Source organism: Triticum dicoccoides, chromosome 5B, assembly GCF_002162155.2.
Source record: "Triticum dicoccoides isolate Atlit2015 ecotype Zavitan chromosome 5B, WEW_v2.0, whole genome shotgun sequence".
NCBI lineage: Eukaryota > Viridiplantae > Streptophyta > Magnoliopsida > Poales > Poaceae > Triticum > Triticum dicoccoides.
In genome coordinates, this window is record NC_041389.1 from 503923485 (window position 1) to 503934730 (window position 11246).

Consider the following 11246-nt stretch of genomic DNA (forward strand, 5'->3'; position numbering starts at 1 on the left):
ACATTACTTTTGTTTTTTAGAAACACATGTGTAAATACATACACTCATGCATGCGCATACATTCTCCCTTATGAACACACATATTCTAAGAACATACTCCCTCCGTAAACTAATATAAGAGCGTTTAGAACACTACTTTAGTGTTCTAAATGCAGAACACTAAAGTAGTGTTCTAAACGCTCTTATATTAGTTTACGGAGGGAGTATTTAAGATACTGCACCGACAAATCTTGAGATTGACGAAATCACCAAACAACCAGAGGCTCGTTCAATGATATTCCATGATGACCATGGAACTATGAATACATTCGTCGTATGATTTATTCCATTTCATGGACCATGGAGAATAGCAGGACAACAGATATACTCCCTAAGTAAACTAATATAAGAGGGTTTATATCACTAAAGTAGTGTTCTAAACCCTCTTATATTAGTTTACGGAGTGAGTACCGTTATAGTACTCCGGAACGGTCAACGGTGGGTGCGTACGTGCGAAAGCGTAGGCCGGCGCTGCTCTAGGCTCTAGGTAGCGCTACTAGGCGGTGTAACGTAGCCTCTGGAGCAGCGCGGACCGGAGGGCGCCGTCGCCGTCGTCGTCCTGTAGGGCAGCGGGCACGTCGACGACGACGTCCTGCACCGTCACGCCCTCCACGCGGTTCACGCACGCGTGCTGTACCTGCAGCTCTAGCGACCGGAGCGCACTCATCAGCCGCGCTGGCGCGTGCGGGGCTTGTCCCGGGCTCATCATGCGCACTGCCGCCGCGTCCTTCCCCACCATCCGCACCTCCACCACATCGTCGGCGGCCACGTGGTGCAGGGAGGCCCCGGCGTGGCCACCCCAGGACGAAGAAGCAGACGCGTTCCACGCCTCGCACCTCGCGGCGGCCGCCTGCCGGCCCTCTACCTCCAGTCGCGCGACGCGGGACCGCAGGTCGGTGATGTAGGCGACGGCGTCGGCGAGGAGGGAGGCCTTGTCCATGCGGGACACGTTGGGCACGGCGGCACGCAGGTCGCAGAACCGGCGATTCAGCTTGTCGCGGCGCTGCCTCTCGGCCTCCACGTGGCTGACGGCGGGCCCATCAGGCCGCGGCCCGGGCTTCCGCCCACGCCGCTTCGTCGTCGATGGCTGCAGGCTGTCCCCCGGCAAGTCCGGGGACAGCGAGGAGCTCCCCGCAGGCCACACATAATCTCCGTGCTCGCTCTTGGCCGGCACGACGGTGTCGCCGACTAGCCATTGCTCGGGGACCTCGCAGGAGGCGAGCTCGAAGACATGGTGGTGGTGCCCCTCGGCGGTGGAGAACTGGGATGGCGGCGATGACGGGAAGAAAGGGGCGTACGGGGAGAGAAGCTCGTCCATGCCCGGCGCGTACGTGTGTGTTGCTCCGCTAAGTGAAGAGCTCGAAGTGGAAATTAGCGAAGGGGTGTGGGTGTCTTTTGTACTGGTGAGTTGTGACACATTTGCGGTTAAGACCTCGCTTAAATGATGTGCCACGTTAAAGGTAGATGCCGTTTTCGATTTGTGTTCCTCCCGCCAAAAACATGTCCGTTAGTTTCGCATTGGAAGTTTGGAACCAATAGTAGTAGCTACTTAGCAGACTCAATACTCCGTATAAGACAAAAAAATAAGGGCAGCATTATATGCGCCCGCCGGCGGATAATATAAAAAGATCCACCCCTCAGCAGCCGTTAGATCTGGTTGAACCAACTATCTAGCATCGTCCTCATTATTGCAACAAAGTCAATGTTGCAGAACATTCTTTGCAACAGAGCTCAGGTTGTAGAAACATTAAGCGTTACAGTTTTTTTTCATCTTCACTTTTTTGCAACATAGTTGATGTTGCGAAAGGACTTTTGTAACATAAACAATGCTGCATAAATTAGAGGGAAAACGGAAGTTTGGGAGGAACACAGGAGGCAACTGTGCTCAAGAAATCCAGATCTAAGGCCCTGTTTTTGATGAAGGAATTCTACAGGAATTGTGGTGGTTTCCTTTCCTGCAGATTTTTTTCGTTAGGAGTGTCCTGTACAAAGAAAACAGCCCGGCCGATTCCCAAGAGCACCATCAACGGCCGAACAAAAATTTCGCGCTCAATAAAAGTTATAACGCGCCACTGTAGCCGGGACCAACATTGCTTCAGCAGACGCCTAAAAACGCGCTTCTAAAAACACACAGTGCAAATTGTGAAGCGCGCACAATCCGAAGCCCAAAATATGATGCGCGTGATAGCGTTTTTCAGCGCGCGCCTAAAAACTTTTAGCGCTAAAGTTTCTGTTGGAGTTGTTCGGCGTCAAAAAAACAAATTTTTAGTGGGTGGGGCTTTTTTTGGGCGCTCGTTGGAGATGCTTTAAGAAAAGGCTTCTTAACCTGAGTTTTTCACGGGAACTGAAACATCCACCGCAAGCTCATTTTTCGCGTAGGCCCGAGGCAAACTGGGGCAGTGCAGGAGTACTTGATTTGACATGTCTGTCTCCAGAAGTGGGGTAGACCTAGTTTTCATGGACCCTGCATGGACCTGTGTTGCTAAAACGGTGGTGGTGCATGTGGTCTATGTTCACACGTAACAACGATTCACCTAGATGCATGCACAGCAGGTTGCCCTTGATTTTTCTTAATCCAGCCGTAAGCACATTCTATCTCCTACACAGGTACACTGGCTTCCTGCGTCCCGAGAACCACTAGTTAAGAAATTTCCCCCAATTTAAAGCCGGTAGGTTTTCGCTTTGTCCTCCACCCTGTTCCTACACATTTTTATTAATCCTCTATTTTGAGCACCTACGTGGGGAACGGGGCCTAAGTTGTTGCAATGGGAATACTGCCACAAGAGCTCAGTTGCAAAACCGTAAAAGATAAGGTGAGCCCGCAGGGCACGCGTCACACGGATGAGGCGGCGGATGCCTGTATGCGATCCGCTGGCTGAAGCCAAGAGTTTTTCAAAAAGTAAGACAGTTTTGCTGGAAGTAAGTTGTGTGGATTTTGAATTTGGGTCAGTCGATTGGGTGAGAAAGAAGCACACGACGCCGACAAGGCCTCGGCCACGATTGAGCCATAGTCGGCAAACGTGAGTTTGGAACTTGCCGGTTCGGGTGAGGAGGGAGGGGGTGTAGGTTCGGCAGTTTAGAGGGATGGCTGAGGGCGGCAGCAAACACTGTAGTGTGGGAGGTCGATGAGAGGATGGGCGGTGAGGTGGTCACGAGAGCGTAGCAGACCGCAGATGGCGGAGGCTGGTGGTTCGGCCTGGGCTGGATCGGCAGTTGTCAGAGGAAAAGAGAAACAATGCATATGGTTTGAGCTGGAAGACGACGTAGGATCCATTGGATCTTGTTCCAACGGTCTAGATAGAACAGGAAAAATCGATTGGACACACAATTGTTCTCAAGCGACTGACTCCTAGCCAGTCCGTTTATAAGCGTGTTTTTGCACATGTAATTTGGAGCCAGTCTGTTTATAAGAGTGTTTTCGCACATATAATTTGATTTGTAGATACTGAAGACCAAATTAAGTGAGAGCACACACAAGTATGTTGCAGTGATAAATAAACTAACATATATACAGATGGAAAACAAGTAACTAACAATGATAAAAATATGTTAATTTCGCATGCACCTATGTATTAACTTGATTTCCCGTTTGTCTCTTCTCTGAGTGAAGTTTGTTTATGTGGAGAAATGTTCATTGAGAGGCGTTCTTCCCGTACAAGCACTCTTGCTATTATGTCTGAGAATTTTGCGTGAAGACTCTAAATAGAGTTGCCGACCTTGAGGTTTTAAAGTGTTTTCGAGCTCTCGAACGCCATCTTTCACTCGGCGAAGCAGGGAAGATAAGAGGTTTTGTGAAGCGAGCCAAATTTTATGTGCGTGAAAGCAACGAGGAGCCCAGTAGGGATAAGTCGGTGGAGACTGGAGGTTAAGATATTGGTGGAAACACTCTTTGTCAGCTAGAGAAGAATTAGTGCTCCCTAATATATTGTATAATGGTTGGTAAGGTAATTTTATCTTAAGTTTTCCATGTAATTTAGAGATGACATTAAATATAATGTATAATGAGCTATCTCCTACTCTTATCTCTAGTAAGTAGATATAACTAAATATATGATAAGAAATATCGTTGGTAGGAGATAATCTATTAAATAAGAGAAGGGAAGCATTTTTCTAGTTTCTCTTACTTGCCCGCCTCAATATTCATCCTACATGGCACTCTAAGATAACACCATTTTACACACCTTAGGCATCTAGAGGGATGGTTGATAAGTGATTTCAATAGATGCATGGTAGCATGTACGATGAGCGGGTGTCATTGAAAGGATCGATAAAAAAGGACAGAAGGGACATGTCCGGAAGAGAAGAAATGGGGGTCTAAAGACATGTCTAGCTTAACCCCTAAAATTTAGCCCTTCAAACGCGCCCTCAAATCTTAATAACACAATTTTGAGGAGTTAAATAAAAGTCATTCCTAGCCGAACTCCTAAAACTTAACTCCCCAATATTTTAACACGAATTCATTTATCTAGGCAAACGAGTTAGATTCACTCTCCTTGAGATCAATGTAAACTACTTTACAAAACGACATTTTTGGCACATAGTTCACTAGTTCCTCACGAGGAGAACACCAAACAAGATGTCAAGAACAACTACACACTTCAACAGAAACACAACTTCCTTAATTGCTAACAAGATGTCAATCAGCACTTTCTCCATCTCCATATGTTCATTGCCAACACTTTTCCCCTTCTCTGTCAGAAATGCAAGTTAGAGCTCGAGCTACATGGAGCTCATTTTTTTGAAGAAAAAAAAAATAAGAAATCTTATTTGTAATTTTTAGAAAAATCTTAAAAAATGCACATGAACCTAGGGATGTATACTCTATCTCTGTAAATTTTCATAATGAAATACGTTTTGATTAAAGCTAAAAAAAATCATGTATTTCTAGCGCATGCACTATTCACTATAAAAGTTTGTAATTTTGTCCAGCCCACACCGCAACGTATTAATCATGAAATTTTACAGGCATGTAGTATACATCTCTATGTTCATGTGTATATTTTCAAGATTTTTTGAAACTTCAAAAAATATGATTTTCAAAACTTTTAAATAACATGCTCCATGGAGCTCAAGCTCGAGCTCCAAAAATCCACTCTACCTACACATTTGTTTCTTCTTTGCCTCTTCATGAAGAAATTTGGCCATCGCATCCTCTTTAATCTCATCTCTAGTAACTAGTGCACCAACATCCAATAGACCTTTCTGGATCAATAGATCAATGTATTTTTCTTCCTAGTACCAAAAATTGCAACCTTTTTGCACAATATTAAACCAACATTGAGCTCACATTGCTTAAAACGAAGAACACTCGGACAAATATTGCACTTACTTTGTCCCTTTTACACTAGTAGAAGACACATCCAGGATGTTTCTCGGTCATGGAGACCCGGAGCAGCACCGGCCGCTAGCAGTCGTCGCGTTTTATGAGCGACGGAGGCGGCCCGATGAGTTGTTGGGCGACGGCTGAGCCCGACCGAGCCGCCGATGAGGATCTGTCGACAGTCGACGAAGAGGCGAGATGCGAGCGCCTAGAGCATGAGGAAATCTCAAGAGGAGATGCGCCGAAGGCAACGCCATCGACCCTGCATGGAGGTGGCTGAGCTGGGGAAAGAGAAGTCAGGCAGAGGAGTGTTTTTTTTTTTTTTGAGAACTTGTTTCGGTCGCTCAAAAGTAAGGGCTTGCGGACCGTTCTCCTCAATCTTTTGAGCAACTAAACTTTTTGACGGTTCGGCAGGTCTTAACTCAAAAGAGAATGTCAACCTTTTTGAGAGTTCGACTAGAGTTGCCCTAACTGAACAAGACTACATCCCCGTTATGTTAATCCCTTCCTGTTTACACATGCAGTTTTCATATAAATAACGGCGTGCTGGACAATATTGCAGAGGCATTATACATGGCACGTGCGAAGCGAGTGAATCGTACGCACATAAGAGTGTTTCCTTTTGCTGCTGAGGACATGTTTTGGAACCATCGTTTGCGTATATGTACGCACGTACTACATGATGTTTACCGGGCATGTGCACGTATCCAAAATGACCACGGTTTCTTATTTTCGGTATATACATTTTGGCACGTGACGTGTGTGCTTCACGTGTTTGGCCGGTGCAGGGAGCATGCATGTATGCACCGTACAGGGCCATACCGCACCCCTAGCCTCTATGCAAGGTGGAAAGGTCAGCTCTCTCTCTCTCTCTCTCTGTTCCAAATACATCTATTAGCAGCATGCTAACAACTTTGCTTGGTGATAAATTTCGATGTACTTTGCTTAGACTTTCTAGTTCTAGGGATAAATAAGAAGAAAATGCACGTACCGGCACGTGAACGTCCGATCGAGGGAGAGACTGGCCATTTTGCCACGTCCGACAAACAGGAAAATGGACTCGCAGCAGGCAGTCATATGCATATGGCTGCAATGGCTGCATGCACCAGCGATCTCTCCCTGACCTTTCTCCGATGGGCCAGCTGCAACAATGGCCTCATGGCCCGTGCACGTACGGCCACGGATTTACTCACGTCACGTGCGGGAAACGGCCGGACGACGCATCACGCATGCAGCAGTTGGCAGTTGCAGGCGATGGCATGGCATGGCATGCAGTCGGCAGCTAGCCGGAGCTCGCAGGGACCGGAGGAGTACGTAGGAGGAGGCCCACGCGCCACGCCGCAGACTACCCAGCTCGTGGACCAACAACGTACGAATTGCCGGCTGGCTCTGTCCCTTCCCATCGGCAGGCAGGATGCACAAGGCCCCTAGATTTGTTCATGGGAAGGCCAACCTGCATGCGTCCAAGTTTTGCCTAAATTTTGCGGTGAATGACGCTCGACATGTATTCAAATACTCCCCCTCTAAACAAATATAAGATCGTTTGTTTCAGTATGTCTCACGTGGTATGACACTCGATATGTAAGTACAAAGGCCGGGGGATTTATGCTCAAGTTGGAAAAACACATCGGGTGCCAAAAATGAAGGGCCAAATTTTTTTTAGGATGTGGCTAGATCTCAGTCGACTGAGATTTAACTAAGTCTTAATCAAGTGATGGAACATATAAAAAGGAGAAAGAAAAACTAAAATGAATTTTTTGCACGGATCTCCACATAAGATCATATGAATATAGCATCGACTGAGATTTGGCAATCCTGAAAAAAAAAATCCTAAACTAGCGGAAGGCAAGATACCATTGTTTGTGTAAACTGAAATGTGTGGTGCTGATGTGTACGTACGCAAAAAAGGATAAGTACTTGTTGGCTCGTAGCGAACGGCAAAGGACACTACAATGCGTTGGTCTTCTGGAGGAAGCTTGATAACCTTTTTTTCCATTTCGGGAATTAGCTGCGCTAATCGCCCATCCTTAAACAAGCAAGATGTTGGATAACCTCGATCCTCCTTGAGATTGTTTCCACGTGCATTATGCAAAGACTAACTTGTATATGCGTCGATCGCTCCAATATAGGTAGCCCAGTGAGCTAATTAAGCTCAGGTGTACGTTAAAGTACTTACTGTAATGTAGCTATAACAGGTTGCGGTGTCGTTATCCCTCTCGAGGACATCGTTTTGAACCAGATACTTGATAGAGTCGACAGGAGGTGGAGCGGCGTGGCATCTACCACGTCGATGACGGCGGGTCAAGAGTGCAACAGAGTCTTGACTACGAATGCGTCTTGATGGACGAGCGTGGGGTGGTGGTGTTGTTTGGTATCGTGGTGGCATCGACGGCAGTTGGGCTTGGCAAGGTCAATGTGTTGATCTCTCCTGAAGATGGAGCGGCGAAAGATGGCGTCGACAGATTCTAGAGCGTGCGCATGCAGTGCGTGCTGAGGGTCTGTTAGACCGGTTGATGCTCTCGGCTCACCGTGGGACGCTTAGCGAGGCTACTGGATTAGATGGTGTGTGTTGGTGTGAGATGACGGCACATCATCAAATTTGTAGGTGTAGCAACATATGTCATCACGAAGGTGGATTTAGATTGATCCATGCATTTGTTTTATCTGATTTTGTTAAATAAAGATGGATGTGTGCATCTTTAGAGTTTCAACCTTCTTTTAAAAAATTTGCCAACGGAAGATCAAGAGAAGCAGATACGGAAGATCGATGGGACCTTGGTGACAAGTACTCGTAACGGAGAAATTGGGAAAGACTTGTATACAAAACTCACATCGTTTCTTCACAAGGAACACGAACAAAAACAGAGGCCGAGTCACCGGAGTGGCTTGGACGCTGTAGCTGACGACAAGTGTCGAGGAACACATGCTCTAGCCCAGCGCTCCAAGACAAAGCAGTGCCTCTGAGTCAAACATTCTAGTGTATGTACCTCGCACGGCGTCTCACTCCATCGAACACGGAGACACCCGTATCATTCGCCATTGTACTTATGCAATGTACCTGGCATGGCGTCTCATCCCATCGGACACGGAGGCACCCGTATCATTCGGCGTTGTACCAATGAAATGTACCAAGGCACAAGCTGTGCTGCTCAGCTCTACCCTATGTACAAAGCCACGCTACAGTGGCAGAGTTCCTCTGCACGGTCATGGTTTTAGATTCTGTATATGCACTTCACCGTCATGGCCCATGAATCGGTTGTTTGGTTCGCCCGACAAACGAGCAAGACAAAAAAAAAACCGTACTTACTGGACAAGAATCAGACAGAAACGGACCTGTTCATTAAATCCTCTTGAGAATGGCATAATTTTGAAGAAAAAAATGACACAATTAAGCAACTTGCGCGGGGCAAACTGAAGATGACACTCGCAGGAGTTGAGGTAGCAACATCTGATAAGCAAACAACCAAGGATACGGTGCAACAGCAGGAGTTCCGCGTGGTAAAACGGGCTCAGAGTTTCAGACTACAGTAGGCAAGCCATGCTAGGTTGCCAAGGAGCACTTGCGGCGGAAGAAATTTGATTCTAGATCTTACCCTCCCAGAGGCATTCAGGGGAGGGGCCGCCGTTGTTGCGGTTGTTTCCGGAGGAGGCGCGCGCTAGGAGATCACGAAGGTGGGGCGGTGGCTGGAGGCCCATGGCGGAAGCACGCTCCCAGCGCTGAAGCCGGTTGACACCGATGCACGGGCCAAACTTCATGTCCATGTCAAACTGCCGCAGCTGCTCCTCTTGCTCACTGAAATCATCTGCAGCACCAGCGGCATAAACAAAAAGTCATGGTTTGTAAACGAAAAGCGCAGGCAAGTTTAAACTGTGCACACAACAATCTCTCCGGCGGGTACCTCTGAGGTCTAAGGATCCGTGAGAAATTAGTGCTGCTGTCTGAGCCTTATTTGAGGCCCCAACAGAGGCCCCTCCAGTGTAATTCTGTGTTTTCTTCTTAGAAGATGCTGAAGTTTTGCCAACACCTCCTTTCTTCTTCTGCCGGTAGAAATCTTTCACGCCAGTAGAAGCCATCCTTGTCTATTATTCAGTGCCACCTGTGTGTTTTTTTCCTGTAAAAGCCCCCCAACAGAAACTGAAAATCACTTCTGCCGTAGCTTTTGGCCTTCATTTGCATTTTATTCGTTTCGCCACAAAGAATGCTATGAGCTATAATAAGTACATTGTGAACATGGCATGATGGCAACAGCAGAAACTTTTCAATGTTTGTTCATAGGTCATACATAGCCGCCAAGTCCTGATTCCCCAACACTAACGACCCATCTTAATAGAAGGAATCTGAAAGCTGACGTTGTTCTGTCTATGAGAATATCAGTGTTTTTGTGACGATTTCTAAACTTCATATAATTTAAATAAACTAGGTGCGGAACATATACTGCAAGAACCAGCAACTGAATAATTAACCTATGCATCTCATTACTACTAAGTAATATTGTTTTTTTTTCCGGGAATACTACTAAGTAATATTCGCACATAGGTTGTATAACATTAACCCAGCCAGTTCAAAGGCAAATAGTCCGTTTGCCTGCCTATGTCAGAACAAATGGAGCAATCATCTGACGAAACACATGGACCATAAATAAAACAGGAAACAGGCATGAATAGAACACATAAAGCAGCATTCTTCCTCACAAGCATATACTATACCGTCGACAGCCAAGCAACGAAAGGCCTACCGATCTCTGTCTTTCTCGTATGCACCCGTGCCCTAGAAGCAGAATCCGAAGGAACAGAGCAGATTCCTATATCTGCTAAGCAGTAAGCTTAAGGCACTGAAACGCATTGATACCACAATGCGGTAAGGTAATGCCTAAAACAAAAGGTAAGAATACACACATCTTGGTTCTTGAAACTCAGTAAAAACAAAAGCTCATTCCGGTTATGCACATGTTCAGCTACTGAACCTGATCCTCTAGAACTCCAGTGGAGATGTTATTGCTGCCGTCCACTATTCTACTTCAATCACCCCCTTGACTTGCAAATCCAAACTTCCGGTATCAAAACCAGCCACATAAATTCCCCTTCCCCACTCCAAAATCGCCAGAAAGGAGAGGCAAAACGATCCTAAGACGGCATGCTGGCGGTTACTCCCCTTGCGAATCTGATGCTCTACCTCTGACTCAAAGAACTCGCTCAGTCATTAGACCCAATCCCTTCCCGAAAATAGAAAAGAACATATCCTAATCCAAGTCCCCGCAGAGACCTAGAATCTCCCTTCGTCGGACTTGCGGAGGCAGTTCCAAGTCCGGCGGAGGGTACGCAGGGAAGCTTGAGAGACATTTTGAGATCGAGCCGAGGGCGTACCAGAGAGGCGGCGGAGCAGAGCAGGCGAGCGGAGAATCGGAGAACGGCGGCGAGGTCAGGTCGGTAGCGAATCAGGTTTTCGCCTCTTTCGTTTTATTTTTCTTCGCCTCTCTCGTCTCGTGTTTGACATTGTTTTGTATCGTGGCCTTAAAAACTGTAACGTAGGCCTTGTTAGCCCAGCTAGAGCCAATTTTCTTTTACGTGGGATCCATCCTACATGGATGGACCGGCCTTGGTTCAGCCCACTATAGGTATTTATTTCTATTTTTTAAGTCTTCAAATAGTATTTATTTTCACTTATGTATGTAATATGTATTAAAATGTAGGAACAAATAATGTGACTTAAATTAAAAAATCAATCATGTATTTTCAGAAAAAAGTGTGTACCAAAAATGTTCACCTATGCATAAAATATCCATGGATCTTTTTAAATGCCCTAGTAGATGAAAAAATATCCATATGTTGTAGAAAATATGTTCATGTATGTCGAAATAAAAATTTCCATGCACTTAAAAAAACTTTC

At 46.2% G+C, this 11246-nt stretch overlaps 2 protein-coding genes across 2 annotated transcripts; both read right to left on the reverse strand.

Annotated features, from left to right (window-relative positions):
• Positions 1-269: 269 nt before the first annotated feature.
• LOC119305902 (transcription factor MYC2-like) lies at positions 270-1389 on the reverse strand. The gene has a single exon (XM_037582299.1). It carries the CDS (start codon positions 1355-1357, stop codon positions 536-538), a length of 822 nt encoding a protein of 273 aa, XP_037438196.1. The 5' UTR covers positions 1358-1389; the 3' UTR covers positions 270-535.
• Positions 1390-8679: 7290 nt separating this feature from the next.
• LOC119311181 (DNA polymerase delta subunit 4-like) lies at positions 8680-10856 on the reverse strand. Its single transcript, XM_037586811.1, has 3 exons — positions 10724-10856; positions 9259-9471; positions 8680-9162 (listed from the first exon to the last, which is right to left on the reverse strand). Exons 2-3 carry the CDS (start codon positions 9431-9433, stop codon positions 8942-8944), a joined length of 396 nt encoding a protein of 131 aa, XP_037442708.1. The 5' UTR covers positions 9434-9471; positions 10724-10856; the 3' UTR covers positions 8680-8941.
• Between the last annotated feature and the right edge of the window lie 390 nt (positions 10857-11246).

Excerpts from the sequence above, each read along its gene's own strand:
- LOC119311181 (XM_037586811.1), bottom strand. The coding sequence starts at position 9,433 with ATGGCTTCTACTGGCGTGAAAGATTTCTACCGGCAGAAGAAGAAAGGA. Across the intron at positions 9,163-9,258 it reads CGGATCCTTAGACCTCAGAG|ATGATTTCAGTGAGCAAGAG; the intron begins GTACCCGCCGGA and ends CTGGTGCTGCAG.
- LOC119305902 (XM_037582299.1), bottom strand. The coding sequence starts at position 1,357 with ATGGACGAGCTTCTCTCCCCGTACGCCCCTTTCTTCCCGTCATCGCCG.